Here is a 26,816-nt window from a genome sequence, read left to right on the forward strand (position 1 = left end):
GAATTCAAACAGACATAAAACATGCACTTAATATACACATTTTGTGCATACAACTAGTTTATAAAACCAGTTACTCCAATGTCAAAAGTAATAAATCTAATGAAGAAATGAATGTATGATTCTGTGCTAAAAGATTGTCTGAATGAATTAAACATGACAGTCTCTTCAATCAGGCTTAAGTTTTATGTGAAAGACCATACCTTTCTGAAGAAATACATCCAGCTGATCAACACACAGTGCCTTCAGCTCCTTCTCGCTTTTATCCTTTTTTACCAACGCCAGAACATATTTAGCTAGGGCAGATGGATCTGCATCACATCTACAAATAGATTAATTTTTAAAATAGACAGAATTAAGTTACATAAGTTCTTGTCTGAAACCGGTATGGCTAATACATCAAAACATTTCCTATCAAAGCAACTGTAGAACACTCAGGGGTACTTTTTAAGACAAAGTCCAGATACATAAGATTGTTAAGTATAACATTTCTTTTCCAGAGACGTAACTGCCTAGAGTGTTTCCAAACAGTATTCCAAGGAACACCTTATAGTACACTAGAACTATTTAGAATGGAACAGCCTCAACTACCTAATTGTCTTAAAACCAATTACAACTATAACAAATACTTCCATAATTTCCCAATGATGAAATCAGTAATTCTGATTGTAATATTGAGTGACTGTTCACAAGGAAAAAGGGAGGTCGTGGATGCCCCCTCTCTTGGTCAAGGTCAGGTTGGATGAAGCCTTGAACAGCCTGGTCTAGTGGAAGGTGCCCTTGCTGGAACTAGATGATCTTCAAGGGCCCTTCCAACACAAACCATTCTATGAATCTATGAATACAGTGATGCAGTAGAAGTGATTTATGCTATAAATAAATAAATAAATAAATACATTTTTTAAAAATTATCGGAGACTCTCTTAAAAATATTTTTTTAGAATCTTATTACTACCTACATATAAACACCATTTTAAAAATGAAAATAATTTTAATTTTGAAAGCTTAAAGCATTCATATATTACCACAGAAATCACTGAGAGGGGCACACGATGAAGGGAAATTAAGGGGATTATTATCCATATCAGACATCTAAATTCAGCCTAAAATTAAGTATGGAGCACTTCCATGTAGAAGCTGATGGTCTCATGCACATCAGTAAAGAAATCAGAACCAAGTGAGCTGTATATCTACAGTAAGTAGAACATTATTTAATATAACTCGTGTAATTTTATTATAATGCTTTGTGAATTGTAATCTACAATGAACTTTGTAGTAGTATTACAGAGCAAAATCTGACAAAGCAAATGAGAACACTGCAGAACACTGTTTCACACTTCATAATTCAAAGCCAGTAACTAATAAAAGCGGTAAGATACTGATTTATCAGACAGAACAGCAGCGTTTTTTTAAACTATTTAATCCCATTATTTAGCATAAACCATGAAAGACCCTCAGATTCCACAAAACCAGGCAGGATCTCACACACACACACACACACACACACACACTTATGTGATACAGACGTTAAGCTTGTTTTGGTGGTGATCAAAGTTAGTATCAGTGTTTTTTAAATACTACAATAAGAGGAAAAAAACTTGCACTGATGCATCCTAACTGTATGTTTTCTTCAACAAAAGTAATGGGGGAAATAAGTAAAATTGAACAGTAGTCAGGGAGTTGCACTAGCACACAAATTACCGTTCTAACACAGAAGTCCACTAGGCACAATAAAGGAATAAAACAGCAGTTCCCAATTTCAATCACATTAAAAGAAACTAAATTTCACTGCTGATCTTAATTATAAATTTGAATGTTCATCATTTAAATGACATGTATTTTAGATACTGGGCACAAGAAACCAAGTACATCGCTATATCGCACCAGCAAATTCCTCTCCCAAAACATTATCTCCTGCACAGCAAGAAGCATCCTCCTATCCAATAAGCAGAGGAACCAGGTTTGTCAGCATCCACCCTCAGGAGATACTCTGGATAGTCTGGGCCCAGCCTAGAGTGCTCTGAAGTTAAAGGTCAGAGCTTCAAACAACTCAGCACCCTCTAGAAAGTAGGCAATAGCAGAATTTCATGCTGTAAAAGCAACTTGAGCTGCTAGGGGAGGTACCGCAGTATTCTGTATTAGTCTGCATTATTTATAGATACAGGAGATAAGAGGTCACAACCAATCCACATTTCAGAACAGCCTGCATGCAGTCAACTGACGAAACGCAAATAAACCCTGCTAATCAAAACCCAGACCGCACATCAATTGAAAACTGTTCAGAAACGTTCTCCTTCGGCTATCACACCTAGTTCACTTCATTCAGATTTAAAAATTCCTTATCCAGAAGAAAATGCCATTCAAGCACCACATCATCTTGGAAGCAGGCACATAACCACCTACAACAAGAGTGATAGGTCTGCACAGTCATTTTGTGCTGTTAGTCCCTAAGCACATCATACAAGCATATTAGCAGAAAGCCTGGTACTGAACAGCTGTTCATCATAGACTGCCATGAAGAGTTCTTGCCTGGGACTGCACACAGAAGACTCCAAGGTCAACATTTCATAACTTGGCTGGAATTTGCAAAGTTATTTATTTTTTTACTGTTCCTTAGTGCAACTTCAGTATTACTACAGAATCACAGAATTAACCAGGTTGGAAAAGACCTTCAAGATCATCAAGTCCAACATATAATACAGGGTTTTTTCAGTACTCTACCACTTTCAAGCTGAATCATGCCTCAGAAAATGAGTGTACTATTTTCATATTATCTATCTGTAGTTACAACAGGAAAACAATTTGGGAGGAAGGGAATATTTTCGCATGGTAATTCCTAGTTCTTTTCTTCTCCTTTCTATTATCCACAAAAATTCAATACACTACAAGTATTCAGTTTAAAGTAATTCCTTTCTCATGAGCAGTATAGAAAATGGAAAAGCCACCTAGACTCCAAAAGGTATTAAAAAAAAAACAAAACCAAAAAATAAACCCACACTTCAAAAAAACACCACCCACAGATGAACAAAACCTCAAAACACAAGCAAACACAAATTGTTGAAAAATGAACAAGTAGTGCTTTAACTGTTCCCCACCATGATGATTTTGAACTCATAGCAATATAGACCATGCTAGAGTAACCTCAGAATTTGAATATATCCACCCATCTCCAAGACACACTCAAGTGTACATAAACGTTACTTTTAATTTCCAAAGCAGAGTCACTTTCTCCTGTGCAGTATAACCACATATGAACAATGCAAACAATCATACTAAATTCTACTACTATTACACAGTGTTAGTCTAGAAATTCCCCTGCACATAGCAGTAAGAATATTTATTTTGGTTACTCAGCACATTTTTTGAGAAATACTAATAGACAAATTAAGTTGATGCCAATTAAGTAATAGTGAATACAACACATTTCATGGTACAGAGATGGAGAGAATGTTTTGTGTAAATAGACACTAGGATTTTATGATTTCTTTTCCATTTTTAACACTAAACTTCAAATTATCTTTACACAGCCAAAGGCTGACTTTTCTTTCTATATTGACTTAAAACAGAAGACTTCTCCTCTGTATCTGTTCAAAGCTTGAAGACACCCACAAACTGATGTTTCTTCCACACTATTATGAAGACCATGTTTGTTTCAAATTGTGGAAATCATCTTGAATAGTTTTGTTTGGAAAGAACTGCTGGTTTAAAGGCAAATCCTTTCTGAATTCTGAAATATTGTGCATAAATTCTCCACCATTTTGTTGGGACAAAATCTGCTGGCTTGGACTGTAGGTCCTTTGAGTTTTTCTGATTAAAAAGTTCTTATATTTTCCAGTTTGTAGTATTTTCTTACAAAACAGCAGACTTTTTATGTGAAAAATACGCAATGTGCTGGCTGTATCTTTTTTGTGCATACACAAAATTTTCAACTATTTTAAGCTAACTTTACCAGTTCTTCCAAGCCTCTCTCTTTCAGTCAATCTTATTAAGTGATGTCAGCAGGAAAATATACTGTGCAGCTCAAGAACTTAGCATACAGTATGCATCATGCTATGCTCTTGGAGATTACAAAAGAAAGGTCCTTATTTGACAATTCAGTTTGATTTTGTGTTGTTTTTTTTATTTTAATCAAAATAGAACCATACAATCAACCAGGTTGGAAGAGACCTCCAAGAACATCCAGTCCATCCTATCACCCAGCCCTATCCAATCAACTAGACCACGGCACGAAGTGCCTCATCCAGTCTTCTCTTGAACGTCTCCAGTGATGGCGACTCCACCGCCTTCCTGGGCAGCCCATTCCAATGGCAAATCACTCTCTCTGTGAAGAACTTCCTCCTAATATCCAGCCTATACCTCCCCTGCAACAACTTGAGACTGTGTTGCCTCATTCTGCTGCTGGTTGCCTGGGAGAAGAGACCAACCCCCACCTGGCTACAACCTCCCTTCAGGTAGTTGTAGACAGCAATGAGGTCACCCCTGAGCCTTCTCCAGGCTAAACAACCCCAGCTCCCTCAGCCTCTCCTCATAGGGTTTGTGTGCCAGGACCCTCCACCAGCTTCGTCATCCTTCTCTGGACACATTCCAGTACCTCAACATCTCTCTTGAATTGAGGGGCCCAGAACTGGACACAGCACTCAAGGTGTGGCCTGATCAGTGCTGAGTACAGGGGAAGAATAACCTCCCTTGTCCTGCTGGCTACACTATTCCTGATACAGGCCAGGATGCCATTGGCTCTCCTGGCCACCTGGGCACACTGCTGGCTCATGCTCAGCCACCTGTCAACCAGCACCCCCAGGTCCCTTTCTGTCTGGCTGCTCTCCAACCACTCTGTCCCCAGTCTGTAGCACTGCTTGGGGTTGTTATGGCTAAAGTGCAGAACCCTGCACTTAGCCTTGTTAAATCTCATCCCATTGGCCTCTGCCCACCCATCCATCCTGTCAAGGTCCCTCTGCAGGGCTCTCCTACCCTCCAACAGATCAACACCTGCTCCTAACTTCGTGTCATCTGCAAACTTACTCATAATGGACTCAATTCCCTTGTCCAGATCATCAATAAAGATATTGAATAGGATGGGGCCTAGCACACCACTAGTGACTGGCCACCAATTGGCTGTGGCACCATTCACCACCACTCTCTGGGCCCGGCCCTCTAGCCAGTTCTTGACCCATTTCAGAGTGAATCTGTCCGAGCCATGAGCTTCCAGCTTTGCCAGGAGCTTCTTGTGGCAGATGGTGTCAAAGGCTTTGCTGAAGTCCAGGTAGACTACATCCACAGCCTTCCCCACATTCACCAGGTGGTTACACACTTCAAATAGCCTAAGTTGCATTCAGAATTAGAAATAAATTTATTTTGCAATTCTATTTTTTGCAGAGTGATTAAGTATTTACAATTATTAGACAAAGTTTTGCATCCTTAGCTTGACTTTAATACAGTGTGGTACATCACAAACCTGAACATAGATGGTATCAGTGTGCTAAAGCTGACTGAAGTTTAGACATAACTTCATTTTTATGCTTTAGAAATTGGCAACTATGAAAACAGTCACATGTACTGGAAACTGTAAAACATTTCTCCATTTTGAATCCCTTCTCTTCATCCCCTCAACTTTTTGTACGCATGTGCTGTAAGCAGTAATAACAGTAATGAGATACATTTCTCCTCCTATTTCATCTTTCATGTTTTCTTTAATAAGCAAACAGCTGGCACAAGCAACTGTACTCATTTCCACTGCAACAAGTATATAGAATCATAGAATGGGTTGGGTTGGAAGGGACCTCTAAAGGTCATCTAGTTCATCTGCATCCCAGTTCCTGATACATTTAAACATTGCAGCATACTTTCCTGCACTCACTTTCTGAATGCATGACCCTACCCAGTAAAGCTACATGGTTTTACCTCTAGTAATGCTTTTTTTACAGAGTCTATTTGTCAGAGAATATGAAGTGTCTGCTGCTGTGTTACTACACATGGGAGATTGCTTTTCTAATCCTGCTTTAATAAACAGCATTTAATATACAGACACAGGTGAAAGGACTGTCTTATTAGAGCTCTACATGTTTCTTCAGAGAATGATCTGGATAACTCCAACTGCTAAGCACCATATAAAAACTTTAAAAAGTAATCATACAATCAAATATCATGCTTAATTGTAAAAGTAAGCATTCACAACGGCAAAAGAACTCACAGAAGAGTTCAAAATCCTTTGTTTCTGGTATCAAGTTATTTTGCAGTCATGATTTGAAATTATTTCAAGTAAGGAAAATAAAGGAGAAGAGGAATGGTTAAGTTGTTAAGAGTAAATTGAAGCCTTAAAAATAAGTATTTTTAAATAATGCAGTTTTGAGAAAGCAAAAGTAATTTAGCTGGAGAGGACTCACTTCTCTGTATGGTCACGGTTTTTCTATTAATTCAATAGTTAGCAATTCATTAACCATTGATTTATCTATTTTCAATACTCAGATTTACATATTTTCAAGTATGAAATACTAAACATATCTTGAGAACCCACCTTGATTTTTATAGTTGCCACACAATTACAGGCATTGGCCTTAACTTTTATATTCAGTGGATGTGGAATACATATTAAAGCTTTTTGCAAAAACCAGATCTTACTGGTGTAGCTGTACACATAAAACCCCTTATTAAGAACAGAGCTTATACTGACTTAGGCTTCACCATAATAGCTAGAAGTAATTTAAAAAGGCAGATAAGCTAAATCAGCAAAATACCCTTGCACATAAATATCACAGAAGAACTATTTTAAAAGACATTTGAATATAAGCACACATTAAGTATCCCTCAAGTATTAAGAAAGAATAAATACAAACTTTGAGTACAGTATGCTAAGGACATATTTTGCCAAGTTAGTGCCTACAAATGTGTTTCTCAAAGCATCACTATGAAAAAAAAGTCATGTTGTTTGAGTATTTTTAATGCAAAAGGTATCAAAAGGGAAGGCAGATCTGAAAGTGTCTGTTGGACTAAATATCCCACTATCAACTGAGAACTTTGGGCATGTGTCTCTAACAGGGCCCTGAACTCTCAACAAAGCAAGTATCAATACAAAGCAAATACTATGAGGCCACTAGGACTTCTGTTCAAATACTCACATCAACAGCAAAAAAAAACCCAAACACCTGATGAATTCTTAAACCAAGAGAAGGAAAAAGAAAAGCAAGGAATTAAAAAATGGCAGGTGGACTCAAGAATGATAGTTGTGAAGTTGATAAAATAACTGAAAAATTCACATATTTAAATAGCTTATTAATGTTGTCTATCCTACTGTAGTCTGACTTCCTCAAGTAACATTCTCCAACAAGACAAAGCACAGAATTCTAGGTTTCCTACATACATACCAAGCTGAAGCCTTTTAAAGTATTAACAAATTAACCTGAGGGAAAAACTGAAATACCTGAACCCAGATATTTGCCTCTCAGAAAAAAAATATACACCTGTCCAGTGCGCCAATTTCCTCATAATGGAATTCATCATTTAAGTCAGTTTTTAATAAGTAGCCACTTAGAACTGGAGCCATATGAGAGTATTTATTTCTGGTGATTTCCTTTTTTTTAAAGTAGTATCTACAGTATTTGGTACAGACCTGCTACTATGGTGCTGTAGTAAATTTCAAAGAAAACAGGTAAACATGAGGAAAATCCTTTATTTTGCTTAAAATCTCATTGGCATTGCAAAAGAAACCACTGCTTACATTTTACAGGTAACAACAATTCAAGCATGTGGAAAATGAATTGGATTTTCTAAGCTTTTGGCAATATAATTTAATTCATACTTTTCTCTGTGTCTTGAAAAAAGAAAGCAGAACTAGTGTTACAATCTGCCCTCTGGTGATAACGTTCACGAAACGTATGCACATTCCCAAAGGCAGATATACAGAAGCAGTGTTTAACTATAGACCATGTAACCTTTTTACCATCTGGAAGAAAAAAAAATTCCCACGCTGAAGCTGTCAAACTGTAATCTGACAGTTTTCCTTAAATGAACACAGCTACTCACTTAAGGGGAAAAAAAACACATGCTTTGGGGAGGGAGAAGAGTGAGGACCAAAAAGAAACTTCGATAAAGTAATATTAGATCATTGTATCTGTTCATTTCAGCTACATTTCACCACCTTTAATTCAAACGAATGCCAAGATCCTCAATTTAGGCTTCATCTTGGACACAGCTATTGTGTGTGCACTACTTGAAACGGTAAGAGAACCTACCTGAGTGGGTTTTTCTTCATTTTTTAAAATGGATGTATTGCGAGTCCTGAAACTAGTTCCTTGACAAATTTACAATATCACAGTACTCTGAAACTGCAAAGGTATGTATGAAGTCCTCCAGACACTGAATGGTCTTCCATAAAGGAAATAACATGTAGGTATGAGTTATTTCTCATACTCTGAACCTGAGAATTTACAACCAGAGCCAAATTTTCTGGCTTACAGATTGAAATTATACTTCTCTAGAACACTGCTCAGCTCTTGACACTAACCAAGGTGGACATGGTTACATATTAAAGCTGAGAGACGTGTGTTGTGTTTGCAGGGCTGAGTGGATGCAGAAAAATATATGTTGCACATTGGGCAGAGCAGTTCGTCTAATTTAGGCAGTTGTACCATTCTGTTGTGTTTCTACCTTAAAAAGAAATCAAAACCAAAACACCCACGAAACAAAAATCCCAAACCAACCAAACCCACCTCCCAACCAAATAAATCCCCTATTAAAAGCCATAGTGTCAATCAGTAAAATGAATGACAGACTCATTCTGCAGATCCAGCTTTGATCTCTCTCTACTGTAAAGGAGCGGGACCACTTAAAATGTTTGCTTTCATTATTTTTTGTCAGTATTTAAAGTAATAGAAATACACTGAGGAATGCAACAGCTTCTAATGATGGTAAATAAGTTACCCATGTCATTACAATAGTTCTAAATTCTCATGATACCCAGATCTGACATGTTCATACAGCTGCAACCAGTAACCAGAAGCTTAAATGCCACCCCTAAATTCAGGACAGTTCTCATGAGGCAGAAAAGCTGTCAGCTTGCTGGCTATCCAACACACATTAAATGAAGAAAGCAAAAATCATCAGTGTCTCTGATTTGCAATGCAACCACAGGGTTCCATTTTGCTGGTGATGCTCAGTGTAAGAACAAGAAAGGAAGTTTCCTGTAATAAGAGTAATTTTCTCCTCTATTTTCTGCTTTCAACCTCACTTTATAGTAGCAATATTTTATTTCTATCATATTATTTTTCACAAAAGTTTAGCAGTACCAGCAGTGTAAGTTAGGAATCTCAATTTCTCAAATACAGTAGCCCTCCCTGAGTTACTCTGCATTACAGAAGAGTAACTTCACTAGTGTTAAGACAGTGACATACCAAAGACAGTATGTCTTATCTCTTAGTCATTAATAGCTTAATGTGAATAGTTAACAGAGTAAGTGAAATTAAAAGAAGTATCTATTGCTTTTAGGAATTTTCACAGGAAAAAAGACTGAAACTTCCTGGTGGGCCAATAAGTGTAACTGGTGGGATGGTGTGCTACATGTGTGGAGAAAGGAATACCAACATTTTTCATTTTATTTCTATTCTTTCCGTATTTTGGCCTATTAGCATATTTGTTACACCACTGTTAAACCTTTCCCCCCCCCCACTGCCTTTCTTAAGTAACTAGGTGAAGATAACCAACTCATAATCTATTAACAATTAAGCAAGGTTACAAACAGCCAAAAAATTCTACTTAAGGTTGAAAAGCATAATAAACAAAAATAGAACAGTGAAAGCATAACTGAATACCTAAGTATACTGACTGTTTATCATACAATAGTCCCATGATAAATATACTCAAAATATTCTTTAAACAATTTGGATTTTATTCCCTCTGACATAATCATGATCACTTACAGAAATAACCAATGAAAAGAAAAAAAAACTGCATTTTTAATGGATGTATACAAACTGCATAAATATTGTTTTAGGTATTTTTTCATCTTCCTTTTAACTCTAATCCCGTTTGTCCGCAAACCTTCATAAAAGTGCAAATACAGTGAAGCTGGAAAAAAAACACATAATGGAAGACTTCATCAAGTTGTAAGTAAAATTCAGTGGGCCCACAGATGATTAATTAATTTTATTTTACACAAAGTAATTACAAACAAGACAATTTTCCACTGGAAGAACTAGGGCAAGGAGAGAACATTATGAAGTCTTAAAATTCAAAACGATGAGTGCAGCTTTAGTACAAGAAAGCTATTTCTTTTTCACAAGTAGAGTTTCAAATTAAAAAAAAAAATTCTGCTTAGAAATTTGCCAACAGACTGTGATATTCCAGCAAGGACTACATACACATTTTATACAGTTACTCAACTTGCAGAGAAGAAATCTATCACAATAGACATGGCTCAGCAAGGACCTTGTTAGTACAAAAAATTAGACGTTACAGATGTAAGGTTACATTCCAAGTTTAACGTGATTTTCAAACACTTTAACAGGAACCATGCCATGGACAAAAAGCATATAACAGTAGAAACTAATTATATTGCTCTTTACAAGCAATGAAAATGACAAAAACCTTCTTTAAAAAGATGACTGTAGTTGAACCTACAAAATAGTTTCAGTCAAATACACAGCAGCCACAGCACAAAAAAATACTCTTGCCACTTTGTTTACACTATTAATTACTACATTCACATAGCTGTATCTGTTACGGTTTTGTGTGCATATTTAGTAGTACTCAGTACACCAAACTGAGCTACTCAAAGAGTTATTTCCAAAACCACAAGAATAGCCTCTCTGGAGAGATGTAGGAAGCTACTACAGAACTACCACCCCTGAAGTAGAGCTGGACTGTGCAAATGCTTCAGCATAGCAGCATTTGCAGTTTCTGCTTCACTGCAACAAGAGCAAATGCAGATAAGGACTGTTTGCATGGAGCATCACCAAGGCTTTGCTTGCAAAAAGCATTGGAGCAATTCAAAATGAACGATGCCAACAACGCACCGCAAACAAACAAAAAATTCCAAAACTTAAATCCTCCATCATCCCTCTCCTCTTAACATTCTTGTCTCTATGACCAGTGTTTCCCAGAGGCACCACATGAACATAATCCAACAACCAAATGATGTCCAGTCCATACAATTATATAATACATGTTTTATTGCACTAAAAAGTTAGCATTCTTGTTAATGCTTTAGCATAGTTCAGAGATAAAACTTCATGACAAAATGAACCAATCTTCAGGGATATTGCTATCTTCTAGCTCTGAAACACTACACTTCAGAAATACCTATGTTACAGCCTTTGGAACAAACTACATAAACCCTTACTAAAAGCTGCTAGGTATTCGGAAATAGGCAACTTGGAAAATAAAGCATGTTCTAACTACTCAACTAGATAAATACAGACATATACATGTGTGTATAAAATTTATTTATGTATCTTCTTAAATGCACTTCTCTCCTTAAAACTGCCATCTCAATGAGGGTCTAATATATTGTCATGTTATCTTCTAGCTAAAGGTTTCTGAAAGAGCCACGAGATAAGAACAGTTGGCATCTGTTTTTGTTTCCTATCATTAGGGGAAAAGACAAGTTAGATGTTATTTTCAGGCTATGGTAACACCTCCAGACAGACAGCACTTAGGTCCTCATTGTACTAGTACTGCGCCAACAGTTACTTTTTAAGAACTGCACACTAAAATGTTCATACTGCCAGAAGCTATAGCTGTAGGCATACACTTCAAATAGCTAAGATCAGAAGCAGATCCAGGAGTATTTGACTGCTAGAAAATAATACTTCTCTACCAATTCCAACATTTACTAGAATAATGCAGTTACATAGGACACTGCACAAAACTCAATGACAGTTGAGTTTAACAGTCCCTGCTGGCTTGCTTCCATCCAAAGCTAAAAATTCAGAGAACTCAACATAGTCCAGAACAGCAATTCCTGACACTGACTCCAGCATAAGAACCACGTTTGAACTGCTCACACACCACATGAAACTTAAAAGAACCACCATGTTTCTGTTAACACTGAAAAGCAAAAAATAGCACTGATCACAAAATCTGGTAATCCCAATTTCACTCTTTAACTCCTATCACTAGCAGGTATCACAGTGCAACATTCAAACGAATAGAGAAACATAGAACAGAGTTTACTACCAGGATATAAAGTTACTACTACAAATCACAAACAAATGGAGCTTGGTAGAAAAACCCGAGGAGCCATACTGACCTCTAGCTAAATACTATCTGGCAAGCTTTAGATGCTTTTTATATTGTAAACAGGAAACCTTCATTATTCACTGGTGAAAGTTAAGCTTCAGTTCCTGATAGATAATACTCAAGAAACTGCAGAAAAACTGTGTAAATTAATTTTAAATACAGACCTGCAAAATCCAAAGAACCTAATGTATTTACTGAAGAAAAGGCTTACGAAGTCAGCTGAAACCCTCATGTAAACACCACTAGCAGACTTCCAGTTTCAGATTTCACAGGATTTTAAAATGCTTACTGCTGTTTAAAACTATCAATCCCCAGCTGCTGACCAACTGAGAGGTAAGTGCATATTATTTACCATTTCAAATTACCAATATGTATTTTGGAAAAGACCAGACCAAGCCTTTTGAACAGCACACCCTAAATGCAAGTATCAAACTGCTGATTGCTATTAACAGAATCATCATACAAGTAACAAGAGACTAAAAAGGAGTATTCTGCACCAGAGGACTAGCCAGTTCTATTACCACAGAACACAACCCGCTGTTGTTCTGATGTTACCTTACACTGACCCAAAACAAAGATTGATTCACCTTTCCAAAACTACACCCTTACAAGAAGATTTTTTTCTTAATCATAAAATCTTTTATAAAAAGACACTCAGCATAATACGCTGCAGGTTTAATTCAAAGTCTGGTGAAATTAAGTTCAAGATTCGTCCATTTCAGTGCAGTTTGGATGAGGCCCCGTGGACCCTACAAACACCACACCCATGCCCAAAACGTAAGTGAAGTTCTCCTAAAACTGTCCCAGCATTTACTAACTTCAAGTTCTTTCAGCATAAGCCGAACAAACTACACATATACATGCCTATACTTAACTAATGGCCACGGCGGCATACTGCTTTTTTTTTTTAAACGCCCATTTCATAGCATCAGAGTTAAAAACAACAGTGGACACACATCTCAGAAGTTCGAAAAAATAATGTCTAAGTTCTAGTTCTATTGCCTCGAATCAGACTTCAACCATTTAATTCAGACATGTTAAAATGGTGTTTCTGAATGACAAGTCCCGTGTGTGCTTTCATCTCTAATGTCTATAGACACCACACTTAAGATGAAACCTTCAAAACAAGTTCACGTCTCGGTTCCACTAAAATCAGAGAAAGACCTTGACTATTTGCAGAAGAAATCCAATTACTCACATGAATGCTATGCTTAGAGACCAAGTAGGTATTCACAAACAGACAAATTGTTCTCCGAGGTACCTACTCCCAAGCGCTCTACTGATGCAATTTTTATTCGGGAGGGGAGGAAGGGAAACAAGTCTACGTCAAATATCGAAAACAACTGAGAATGACGTACAATGAGACTATGAAAATGCTACTGGGGAAGATCTCGGCATCCCCGAAAACATCCCAACAGCACCTGAACTCTCTCAGAGAAGATCGCCGGCCAGGACGGCAGGCCATGGCTGTTAACCTGGCCTCTACGGGGGCTGAGAGGAGGAAACAGCGAGCTGCACACGCAGACACATTATCTCCCGCTTACCCAGGGCTACAAAAGGAAAGACGAATGCGGTCGCTAGGGGGGGAAGCTGCATCCTCCGGAGAAAGACGGTCCTACCTCTCAGCCGAGGTCGCAGCCGGTAGAGTGGGGGAACGACGTAGCCCCCTATAGAAAGCGACGGGGAAAGAAGGGCGCTGTGGAGGGCATCTCCTGGGATGTCCTCTCGGGCCTCTCCGGCAAAGCGTTTCCCATCTCTGAGGACCACCGTGTTTTCTAAGGGACGGTTTATTTTGGAGGGGACGGGGAGAAAAAAAAGAGAGAAAGGGTCGCGACTACTCACATGGGCTCCAAGGTTTTGCTGAGCCAGGATTTCAGCGCCTCGAAGTTTTCTATGATCATTTTAACCACCATCCAGAGCGGCCCGGGCCCCCCGCCTCCTCGGCAGAAGCAGCGACAACGGCGGCGGGGTCCGCGCCGCCCCACCGGCAGGGACCCCGGCTCCTGCCGCGCCTCTCTCCACCCACTGAGGCCGCGGCTGCCTCTCGGTTCGGCAGAGAGCGCCTGGCAGAGGCAGGAGGCCCAGCCACACGAAGGGGGCGGAACCAGCCGAGCAGCGGCTGCTCCGTGCGGGTCCCGCTCACGCCGCTCCTGAATAGGAGAGGGCGGTCTGGTCGGTCCGCAGTTCCCTCCCGCCTCAGCGGCGGGCGGAGGACAGTGCTGCCAACGGGCCTCAAAAGTGTGGAGATCCGAGCGCGGCTGAGAAACGCACCACCCCCCCTCTCCCCTCAGCCGCAGAGCTGGACTGAGCGAGCGAGCGGGTAAGATGGCGGCGTACCGCCGTCGCGAGATTAAAGAGTCTCGCGAGAACGGGCGGCGCGCGATGGCTGCCGGTCCAGGTGGGGAGGCGGCCGTACCACCAGCTGTGATTGGTGGGGCGCACGGGGGAGCTGCCTCCCGCCGTCCTCCAGCGAGGGCAGAGCAGTCCCCGTCTCTGCCGGATGTTGCTTGTACTCGGGAATATTCTGTAGTAACGAAACGCGCCCTAAAGAAGGCGGAAGGCGCAGTGAATGCTGCCTCCCTCGCGGCGCGAACTGGATATTTGCAATTGACAAGAAGAATTAGTTGACTTGTTGGGGTTTTTTTTTGGGGGGTATTGTTTTTTGCTGAGTTGGTTGGTTTTTGTTTGGGTTGATGTTTGTTTTGGGGTTTTGTGTGTGTGGTTGTGTTTTGTTTTGTTTTTTAAGGGCAGAGTAAAAAAGTTATCTGCAAACATGAACATGGGCAGCAAAGTCCAGTGTCATCCCAACGTAAGCCTTGATTGGAGTGGGGTGGTGCACTGCTGTGGGCTGGTTGGTGCAAACACCTGTCTGATCCTGACCTGCATAGGGTGGTTCCCCAGTTGCTTTGGGCTGTGCAAGGTGGGCCTGATGGAGACGCTGAGCAGAAGCTGAGCCCACGTGGGTGCTGGGTCACCCCTAGAGGCCATCGCACTGCGGCTGCATGGACTGGACCCGTAAAAAACAGTGCCCACCAGCCTTCCCATTAAAGGTTAATGCCTGTTGCTGCTTTCACTGGAAGCCTGGATTAACTGCAGAAAGGCAATAACCACAGGGTCAATGTACCACAGCGGGCTTGGTGGGTTTCCAGGTGAGACCAGTGTCTCACCTGAACTTCCAAGTAAGGTGTTTTGTACAGTTGGTGAACAAAGGTGAGTAAAGCAAATGGATGGCATTTAAGCTGCCTGCCTGATTTTCTTGGGTAGGAAGTAACTTCTGGTAATAGCAACCATGGTCTTGGATGAGTTTGTAATTTATACGAGTAGCCTGAATTCCTACCTTTGTCATAAGGAGTTGCGATAAGAAGCAGAGGGAGCCCCAGGGAGCAGGGGTTTTAAGGCAAGTTTGGATATAAGAATCATGGTTGCAGTTGGAAAAAAAATAAGATCATCAAGTCCAACCATTATCTAACTACCAAGTCGGGTGCTAAGCCACAACCCTTAGCATGACATCTTATGTGTCTTTTAAATGCCTCCAAGGATGGGGATTCAACCACATCCCTGAGAAGTCTATTCCAGTGTTTGATAACTCTTTCAATAAAGAAAGTTTTCAAAATATCCTTAATACCCAATCTAAACCTCCCCTGATGCAACTTGAGGCCATTTCCTCTCATCCTATGACTTGATACTATGGAGAAGAGACTGATGCCCTCCTCACTACAACCTCCTTTCATGTAGTTGTAGAGAGTAATAAGGTCTCCCTTCAACTTCCTCTTCACCAGATTGAACAACCCCAGTTCCTCAGCCGTTCCTCATAAAACCTGTTCGCCGGACCATTCACCAGCTGTGTTGCCCTTCTTTGGACATGTTCCAGCAGCTCAATGTCTTTCCTCTAGTGAAGGCTACAAAACTGCAACCAGTACTCAAGGTGTGCCCTCACCAGTAGTGAATACAGGGGGTCAATCACTTTCCTGGTCCTGCTGGCCACGCAATTCCTGATGCAGGCCAGGATGACTTCGTGGCCACCAGGCCACACTGCTGGCTCATGTTCAGATGGCTGTCAATCAACACTCCCAGGTATTTTTCTGCTGGGTAGCTTTCCAGGCATTCTGCCTCAAGTGTGTTGTATTACATGGGGATGTTGTAAGCCAAGTGCCGGACCCAGCACTTGACATGGTTGAATATCATACAATTGGCCTTGGATCCAGCCTGTCCAGATCTCTTGCTACCCTCCAGCAGACCAATATACTTGTCCTTTGCAAACTCACTGAAGGTGCACTCAATTCCCTCATCCAGGTCATTGATGATATTAAAGAGAACAGGCCCCAATACTGAGCCCTGGGAAAAAAACACTTGTGACTGGCCACCAACTGGATTTAACTCCATTCACTACCATGATTTGAGCCTGGCCATTCAGACAGTTTTTAACCCAGTAAAGCATCCACCTATCCAAGCCATGAGCAGCCAGTTTCTCCAGGAGAATGCTGTGGGAGACAGTGTCTAGGGCTTTACTAAAGTCCAGGTAAACAACATCCACAGACTTTCCCTCGTCCAAGGTCACCTTGTTGTAGAAGGAGATCAAGTTTGTCATGCAGGACTTAGCTTTGTGAACCCATGCTGACTGGGCCTGAACACCTGGTTGCCCTGCACATGCTGCATAACGGCACTCAAGATGATCTGCCCCATGACTTTCCCTGGCACCAATGTCAGATTGACAGGTTTGTAGTTCGCCGGATCCTCCTTCCTAACCTTTTTGTAGACAGGTATCACATTTGCCAGTCTCCACTCAACTAGGACCTCCCTGGTTAGCCAGGTCTGCTGGTAAATGATGGAAAGTGGGTTGGTGAACACTTCCATCAGTTCTCTCCGTACTCTTGGATGTATAACATCTGGCCCTATAGACTTGTGTATGTTTAAGAGGTGCAGCAGGTCACTAACCATCTCCTCTTGGACTATGAGGGCTTCATTCTGCTCCCCATCCCTATCTTCCAGCTCAGTGGGTTGGGTATCTAGCAAACAACTGGTCTTAGTACTAAAGACTGAGGCAAAGAAGGTATTGAGTAACTAAGCCTTTTCCTCATTCTTGACCAGTGTGTCCCCTCTGCATCCAATAAAGGACAGAGATTCTTCTCAAGTCTTCCTTCTGCTGTTTATATATTTGTAGAAGCATTTCCTATTCTTGTTGACAGCTGAAGCCTAATTAATTTCTAGCTGGGCTTTGGCCCTTCTAATTTTCTCCCTGCATAGCCTCGTGACATCTCCTCACTGGCCTTCCCCTTCTTCCAGTGACTATCAACTCTCCTTTTCCCAAAATTGCAACCAAATCTCTCCATTCAGCCAGGCCTGTCTCTTTTTCTGGCATGAGAAGTCCTTCAAATTCATCCCCAGTTTCACCAAGCTCATGGGAACCCACCACAGACTTCTAGTACTTCTGTTTAAAAAAGCTCAAGTTTACTTTGCTGCATCTCTAACAGAGCAAGGGTCATTGGCAATTATCACCCTCATTTATAATTTTCCATGCCATTGAGAAGACCTCAGCTGAGGGACTGTCAAGAACTCCAGTATCTGGCCAGACAGCTAAATTAGAGCTAGATGAGTCTAAGGCTGCCTGCACACAATTATTCAATTATCATCCTTGAAAATTTGTGGGAAAATGGTGCCAAAAAACCTGCCAGCTTAGTAGGTTCTTCAGTGAGAACTTCCCAATTACAACATATACTTTGGTTTCCTTCCATAGTTGAGAGTGAGCAGCACATGCAATCCACAGACAGAAAATCACCAGAGCCTGAAATTCTCTGGAGACTGTTTTGTAGACATCTAAAATGTCTTTGGCTCACAGTCACCAACTTGTATGTTAACTTCTCCTGAACATGTGAAAAGGGACACTAAGCTTGGGATTATAATGGGTCTTCATAGGGACAGGGGCATAGAAATTAGGCGTTGTGATAAGAATCTAAATTTGGGGTTGTATCTGATCCTTAATCCCTTGCAAAAGCCAGTGTCTAGTGGAAATAATTCAGGCAAGCACTGTGTTGGTCCACATTACTCTCATCTTGGTAACTACCTTTGATCTTTGAATATACAATATCCAGCAAGAAAGCACAGGCTCTAAGGCTTCCCCACATAAAATGTGTAGATATAATCATGGTAGCAACTTCTCTGTCTTTGATGTTTAATTTTCTAAACCACTTTCCAGCCATTCAGAAGCACAGTGCTGTAAGTAAATGAAATCTGTGATCATAAAAGGATTTCATTAATACATTTTATGCACTGGATAAGACATGTCTGCATGTGGTAATTTTTGAACATTACTGTGTTGATAGAAGCATGCTGTTATCACACTTCTATGGCAACATTCAAAATAGCTGCAATAAATAAATACATAAGTACATAAAAAAAAGAAAGTAAGAATAAATAAAGCTGGTGACATTTGAAGTTCTAGAGTTTGCAGACTTGAAATCTGAAGGCCTTATAAAGATTTTGATCCCACATCTTGCAATGTTCTGTAGCATCTTTCAGGCAATTTTTATTTAATATCATGGCAGGAGTACAAAGTAAAACTAATTATTAGAGGAGTACAAAGTAAAACTAATTATTAGCTGTGAAGAAACCATTTCCTTTGAAATATAAAGTGGCTTATATTTATCAAATATTATTTCTATGTAAGGCAGAACTTCTTTAGGTTCTTAATAGCAATTTTAAAACACAAAACAAGAAATAGTCTTCACTTAAATCAAACTTCAGTCACATATGAAATCAGTGTTTTAACTGAAAAAAATTCCTAAAGATTATATTTCATTTAATGAAACATAATCAAGAACCTGTGCAAAGGGTCAAAGTAATTATTAACTTCTACAATGTCATATTTCCGTGAGACAAATAAGTTCCTATTTCTCCTGTAGCTATTCAATACAAAATTAATGAATTGTCCAAAGGAAATATAATATGCCCTAAATTTCATCTGTAGCTGTATAATTACAGCCCTGAAGAAGAAAACAAGGGGAAAATTAATCTTTTAAGTTATTGGAAAGGAGCAAGAGCACCTATTTTCCTTAGGTTTCAGCAATTTAACACCTTGATTTAGAAAAACAGTTCCTGTTGCTAAATGACAGTGATGTTCTGTATCATGTATATAACCTACAGATACAAAACATTTAAGAGGAACTAAGTAATAAAAACATCTCAAATGTACAAATATGGACATATATATTCTGTGGCTTAAAGTAAACAATGCATTTTGAAATCAATAATCTTAAAACAATTAAGCCGTTATGTTAATAACCCTTTTGGTTTATAAAATCTTTGTTAAGTTCTTCAGAGTGGTACAGATGTTTTCATAAAAAATAACTTCCAAAGTTCATAGGTTTGTGTGCACTTAGTTTGCAGTAGTCTTATCTAATTCAATTTAGTGACCTTTGAAATCTAAAAATAATGGCTTGTATTTATTTGCATTTTTATTTTTTCATCTACTCATGTGAGAGCTGAGTGTTGCCATCCAAGAGAGACATATCAATCCTTCCTGAGATTTGAGATTTTATTTCCACTGACTCCTCTACAAAGCCATTGGACTTCTGCTCATAAACAATCTTTGTCAATGAGAAAATCTGAGATTTTAAAATGTTACATGTTTTTCTTTGAAAGCTAACATTTTCTTAAATGACCATTGATCTCTTTTTAACTCAGATTTGTTCCTTTAATCTTCTAATACAAAAAGTAGTTGTAGAAGAGAATAACCTTTGGGCACATCCATGTTTTTGCCAGACCTGAACTACCTTCATCAGTCAGTGTTTATGTCACACAGGAAAAAGGTTAATTATTACTCTTTTTTATTTGTTTGTGTGTTTGTGTCTTGTTTTAAGTGAGTTTAATTTTTTAGAAGCTACCAGAGTGGTCTATGGCATCATGACATTCTTCAGTCTATCCTCCTAATGTTTCATCTGTTTATTCAGCAAAATGTGGTTGTGTTGGCAGGTGGATTTAAACACTCTCCTCTATCAGTTTTCTGCTAATGTTAAATGTGCTTCTGGTTTTGCATAGCAGATGTAGTCCACCTGGAGTTCCAGACTTGGGGCCCCTAGTGTCTCCCAAAACAAGCATTGAAGCATTAGAGTCCTCAGACATATCTGAGTGGATGATCTGGAGATCAAGGGTTCTACATTCTTGCAGCATACCGTAGTCCCTAGCATAAATACATGGGCTAAAACAGGAGGACTGATGAAACTGGATAGCATCAGGATGGCTTGATGGAAACTTTTTTTTTTTTTTTAAATCTTGTTCAGATTTGTAGTTTGTACTTTCATTGAGTTTTGGGTGTTGCTGTTAGTAGCTATTTAGATGTGTATAAATGTGCATCTGTGTGCCTGTAGAAGTACTGCATTTGGTCTATGTAGAAGGGTCAAATGATGTCACTGTATCACAGTGTATTAGAGGTTGGAAGGGACCTCAGGAGATCATCAGGTCCAATCCCCCTGCCAAAGCAGTATCACTTAGAGTAGTCCACACAGGAAGGTATCCAGGTGGGTGTTGAAAGTCTCCAGAGAAGGAGACTCCACAATCTCCCTGGGCAGCCTGTTCCAGTGCTCTGTCACCCTCACTGTAAAGAAGTTTCTCCTCATGTTGAGGTGAAATCTTCTATATTCAAGTTTGAACCTGTTGTTTCTTTTCTTATTACTATGCACCACTGAAAAGAACCTGCCCCCCTCCACTTGACAACTACCCCTCAGATATTTACAGACATTGATGAGATCCCCTCTCATTCTTCTCTTTTCAAGACTAAACAGCCCCAGGAGTCTCAGTCTCTCTTCATAGGGGAGATGCTCAAGTCGCCTAATCATCCTCGTGGCTCTCCATTGGATTCTCTCCAGCAGGTCTCTGTCTTTCTTGAACTGAGGAGCCCAAAACTGGACTCAGTATTCCAGGTGTGGTCTCACCAGGGCAGAGTAGAGAGGTAGAAGAACTTCTAGACCTGCTGGACACACTTTTCGTGATGCATCCCAGGATCCCATTGGCTCTCTTGGTCACAAGAGCACATCGTTGTTCCATGGAGAACTTGCTGTCCACCAGCAGTCAAGGTCTTTCTCCATGGAGCTGCCTTCCTGATATTCCTTGTCTGCTCTATAGAGAGTTTTATCTCAGGCTTAGGAGGCATCAACATGGGTTTTGAGGATAATGTCACAGAATGGGTCCAGAACTGAAGATCCCTCTCCTTCTTCCATCTTTCACAAAGAGTGAATGTCTGTAAGCTGCTGAACATCTCAAAACTGAAGCACTTCTGTCTTTCCCCATAAATACACCTACAAGTGCTTCAACAGAGCAGAAGGTCAGCTTTGTATTACTTGACTGTGCCTCAAAGAGATCAGTTTATATGAATATCTAGTTCTTTGCGTTTTAATTGTTGATTCCTGCGTAGTGAATTGAATCAAACTGAGCCATTGCCACTTAAAAAGTGTAAAAGCTCTCAGAACAGATAGCATGTAATCATGCAATATGCTGTGGGCATTAGACCACTTTCTATGACCATATTCTTTCTGGGATTGTGTATCTTTCTGTATTTCTGTTTCTGCAGGAAGATGAAAGGTGACAGAGCTGGAGAAAAGGGCCCTGGGTTGCCCTGCTAATGGTTTAGCCCGGATGACCTCTAGAGGTCCCTTCCAACTTCAACAATTCCAGAATTCTATGAAAGGCTTCTGTCAGTGTCCCAAATCCACTGGTGTTGGAATTATTTGTAGCTGGTACATCTAGCATTTAGCCTGAGACTGCAAGTCATAGAATTGAGCATTGCTTTTTTGAATTGACTTAGCTGTCGTTTAACAGGTTTTCTTGAAAGCCAAGGTTAGAACAAGTTTTTATTGTCAAAGGTCAAATCTACAAACTCTTATGTTTTTTTATTGTTGTTTGACTATGGAGACATTACCAGCAAGTGGATATTTAACAGCACTCATCACACTTTTAAAGTCACACTATGCTAAGTCTATATGGTGTATCTCTAAATGGCCTTGTGTTTTAAAAATTAAAATGGGTCAGTTTTGTAATATAAGATGGTCACATTATGGAACCTCATTAGCTTGTACTAAGGCAGGGACAGGATTGCTCCACTTTGCCAATGGCAGCAAAATTAAGCTTAGCCTCCGCTTGTGCCTGTGGAAAGGATGACTAGGAAAGGGCCCAGGGTGTAATTAATACCTCCTTTTCTTCCCAAAATGCTGTGGAGCAGGAAAGACATAGCTCATAACTCAGTCCCTATGACACCAATCAGCAGAACTTCATCTTCCAGAAATCTTCTTAGTGCACTCAGCAAGTACCAACTGTGTAATTCTGGTCTGTGAGCAATTATGGGGCAGAGACACACCTGGGTTTGTTCCTGCATGTGGGGTAAGTAACCACCCACATTCCCCAATTTCTCTTGAGCAACCTGCTATGACAGAGGTGACCATGAGATCCCCATGCCTTGCAGAAACACAGTGGCTCCATGAGCCTGGGTGAGGCTGGAGGCAGCTGTGATGCTGATGACAGTGCTGCAGTCTCAGCTTTTGTGTCATGAAGCATATGCTCTGCATGGGGGATTCACTGCTAGGGAAGAGAGGCTGGCTTCCTAGTAATTAGGCAGGTCCATCCCAAATGTTGTTTCAAAGTCCTGTCTTCTATGTGTCTTATATACCAGCTAATGATCTGTTCCATATTTGGTCATAAGCATACATTTTTGGTGCTATTTAGTGTATTTTGCTACGTAAATCCTATGTAGAAATAAAAGACAAAGTATCCTTTCAATTTCAGATGTTAGTCATACGCAAAGCATATGAGGAACCATACAGGGTCTTGATTTTGCGATTCCTGCTACTCCTTAACTGTGGCCCACGTTCCCATTAAACTGAACAAGTGTGGGGAAAACTTGGTTTTCCAAGCCAGCTTTTGTGCAGGATATGCCATGATGGAGGTAAGGCATTCCTCAGCCACAGCATAGAATCATAGAATCATAGAATCATAGAGTCAACCAGGTTGGATGAGACCTCCAAGATCATCCAGTCCAACCGATCACCCAGCCCTATCCAATCAACTAGACCATGGCACTAAGTGCCTCATCCAGTCTTCTCTTGAATGTCTCCAGCGATGGTGACTCCACCACCTCCCTGGGCAGCCCATTCCAATGGCAAATCACTCTCTCTGTGAAGAACTTCCTCCTAATATCCAGCCTATACCTCCCCTGCAACAACTTGAGACTGTGTCCTCTTGTTCTGCTGCTGGTTGCCTGGGAGAAGAGACCAACCCCCACCTGGCTACAACCTCCCTTCAGGTAGTTGTAGACAGCCATGAGGTCACCCCTGAGCCTCCTCTTCTCCAGGCTAAACAACCCCAGCTCCCTCAGCCTCTCCTCATAGGGCTTGTGTTCCAGGCCCCTCACCAGCTTCGTTGCCCTTCTCTGGGCACGTTCCAGTACCTCAACATCTCTCTTGAACTGAGGAGCCCAGAACTGGACACAGTACTCAAGGTGTGGCCTGACCTGAGCTGAGTACAGGGGAAGAATAACCTCCCTTGTCCTGCTGGCTACACTATTCCTGATACAGGCCAGGATGCCATTGGCTTTCTTGGCTGCCTGGGCACGCTGCTAAAGCATGAACCTTCTTTGCTCCTGAGATGGCTCAGTTATCTCAGATCATAATCAGACTTGTAGTAAATGAAAAGAATAATTGCAAGTGGCAGAACATACTTTATCCATTTGTCTTGAAACCACTAATTTAATTTTAATAAATGGTTTTGTTAATACTGAATGTCAGCCGTCATGGCTGAGAAGCCATATGACTAACTCATCAAGGATGGCTTCATACTACAGAAGTAAGAGCTTCATGTTCAACATACTAGAAACACTGTAAAAAAAATCGAAGCATACCTTCTGTCATATTTGAGGTGAAAGTTGTGTTTTTTACCTGTCTTTCTTCACAATAGACTACTGCATACAGAATCACATATAGTGAAGCCTTGAAGTCTTGGTTGTATGAGTTCTTTCTTGTGGTGGGTTGAAAGTTTCCCTCAACATTGAATTGCCAGACCAGCCCAGTTGGAAGCAAATGAAGCTGAATTTACAAGCAAAACCACAATCTAAAATGAAATGCAATGAATATGTATAAAATACACAACATTTACATATATTTACAGGTATTTACAATTTGTAAACAGCACAAGAACTCCCTTGGCCAAAAACCAGGAGAGCTAACAGCTTCCCCTTCCCTGCTCCCCTCCTTTACCCCCTGGATACAAAAGGGCAAGAGAAAGAGCAGAGAATTGTTTTGTTAGGATGCTCAGCCACAACAAAGAACACAGCCAAGGTCAAAAAAGCCAAGCAGAAGGCACAAGTTAGTGCTTCCCAGAGTGAGGAGTCTGAAAAGAGAGAGAAAGTTAGCCTACACAACCAGCTTATGTTTGTAATCTATCCAATGGGATTGTTTAGAACTTATCATTATTTTCATTTTCAAATTCAACAGTGATGTATTTACATTCTACTACTTTCTTCTCAAGATCTGTGGAAAATTTTCTAGGCATTGCCTGAAACTGCCACATTCCTACAGAAATATACAAATAAATTGCTCCTGAGATGATGAGCCTATCCAATTTTTATTTCCATTACTGTTTATTTTGGGGGAGTTATTTGTTTTGCAATTAGGCAATTTAAAAGGATCTAATTTAAATATTTAAAAGGTTATTTAAATCTTTGCAAACAATTTATTAGGTAAACTAATATTTTGAAGTTTTCAGTTTACCCATCACAGAGGTCAGCAGTTCTATAACTGGCTTGGTTATTATAAATTACTGCAGTATTGCAAATGTTGGGAAACACTGTTGTCCATTTTGCAAGGCATTTTTCTAGATTTCAACCATTCGATCTTGAAAATAAACTTTCAGAAAGTTTGGAAATAAAATATTTGTAAACCATTTTAATTCCCATTTGAAGCAACTTTTAAAAGGAAGCTGAAACAGTACAGTACTTTACATTTTTGTTCGGTGATGTGCACAGGCCTCAGCCCTGATGTCAGCATGGTTAAGATTTGCTTAGGTCAATGCTGCTGCGGAACCAGGAGAGGGAGCACAGACGTTGATTGCTGGTCATGCTGTAGAGGCAACTTGGATTATTTTGAAGAGGAAAATCGATAAATCCATTTTTAGAAGAGGTATTGTAGCATTGTTTTTTCCTTCCTTCAAAAAATACTTTAAAAAAATTAAAATAAGATTTGATTAAGGGGAAATGAACTGGATATTTTGACCAATTCTTATCAAGCAAAAAAAATCTGTTCATAATTTTATGGATGGCTTATATAGTATTTTAACACATTTAACATTATTTTTGGAGTGTTTTTATATTTTATTCTGCATCCATGGAGGAAGATGAAGCTTATCACAATCCATATATAGTAGAAAACTTGATTCACTGCAATCTGGTACTAGAAAGCGCCTTTGAGCATGTTAGTGTGTTTCATAGAATCATAGAATCAACCAGATCATCCAGTCCAACCCATCACCCAGCCCTACTAGACCATGGCACGAAGTGCCTCATCCAATCTTCTCTTGAACATCCTGTTATGATTTCTCATACCATTTTGATGTTCCTGACTTTGTAGAGAGAGTCATCAGAAAGTGCCTTGTTGCACCTTGATAATAATTTCTACTGCTTCATCTGTTGATATAAGAAGGTTGCACTGTTTTCTTGTAGCAGGACTTGGGTGAAGCTTTTTTAATAATTCCCTGAGTTTGAGGCCAGACAGATCCTCTCTTGCCCTGAGAGGGACAAAAGAATGACACTCACACAAACGGATTGGAGAGTGATGGAAAGTTTAAATGGAAAGGTGATTGGTGAAACTACAGAAAACTACAAAGCATAGTGACAAGAATATCCCAAAGCATACAGAGCCCCTTACATAACACACAAAGACTTCCCAATTCTTCCCTTCTTCCCTCCTGAGGGTATACCCAAACCCCCAGGGCTCTTTCTTCCCCCCCCCCCCACTGCTAGGCAAGTCTCAGACTGGCCAGGTCTGAGACTGCCCTCCCCCCTTCTCCTCCTGGCATTAGGCCTAGACAGGGCAAGAGGCCTGAGATACTCCCCCACCGTTACCCGATAAGAGAGGACATCTCCCGTGGGAGCAGAAAGGGAAGAAAGAGGAAGAGGAAGAGAATGACTTTGCAAATGGATTTATAGGGGGCAGGATTTCTGTGTAGAAATACGCTGTTTCCTGTGTCCACCTTATTGGGTGGACAGTCGGAACACTGGAGGTGCAGCTTATGTGGCAGTAACAGGAGGCAGCCAACCTAAACTGCCATACTGAGTAAAATTAAAATGTGTAATCTGCATGGATGGCTTTATGCTACTGAAAGTTCACTCTTATGCCTTTGGTGTTGCCTAAAATGGCTTCTGTGTGGGATTTGTGAGAGGAGGACCCAAGATCATCTATGGATTATTCCTTCCAAAAGTGAATATTTGCAAGGGCTGTCTGGCATTATGATCTTGGTATCTTAGGCCAATATACTTGAGGATAAATACTGCACTTGCTTTTCAAGCTCCAGCCTTTTGCTACTCCCTGTGTGATAAATTACAGTCCCAGTAAATG

The 26,816-nt window shown here is 40.2% G+C and overlaps 1 protein-coding gene across 4 annotated transcripts in view; it reads right to left on the reverse strand.

The window, feature by feature from the left end:
• The window catches only part of RBM26 (RNA binding motif protein 26), a 54,400-nt gene extending 40,262 nt beyond the window's left edge, over positions 1–14,138 (reverse strand). For 3 of the 4 annotated variants that reach the window (XM_054389350.1, XM_054389335.1, XM_054389343.1), the window contains exons 1-2: positions 14,068–14,138; positions 201–319 (exon numbers count right to left, since the gene is read on the reverse strand). In XM_054389350.1, the coding sequence (XP_054245325.1) occupies positions 201–319; positions 14,068–14,138 (190 nt within the window). The remainder of the gene's footprint in view (positions 1–200; positions 320–14,067) is intronic. The other variant, XM_054389358.1, reaches the window with a different exon arrangement.
• Between the last annotated feature and the right edge of the window lie 12,678 nt (positions 14,139–26,816).

This window comes from Indicator indicator, chromosome 1 (assembly GCF_027791375.1).
Source record: "Indicator indicator isolate 239-I01 chromosome 1, UM_Iind_1.1, whole genome shotgun sequence".
In the NCBI taxonomy this organism is placed as follows: domain Eukaryota; kingdom Metazoa; phylum Chordata; class Aves; order Piciformes; family Indicatoridae; genus Indicator; species Indicator indicator.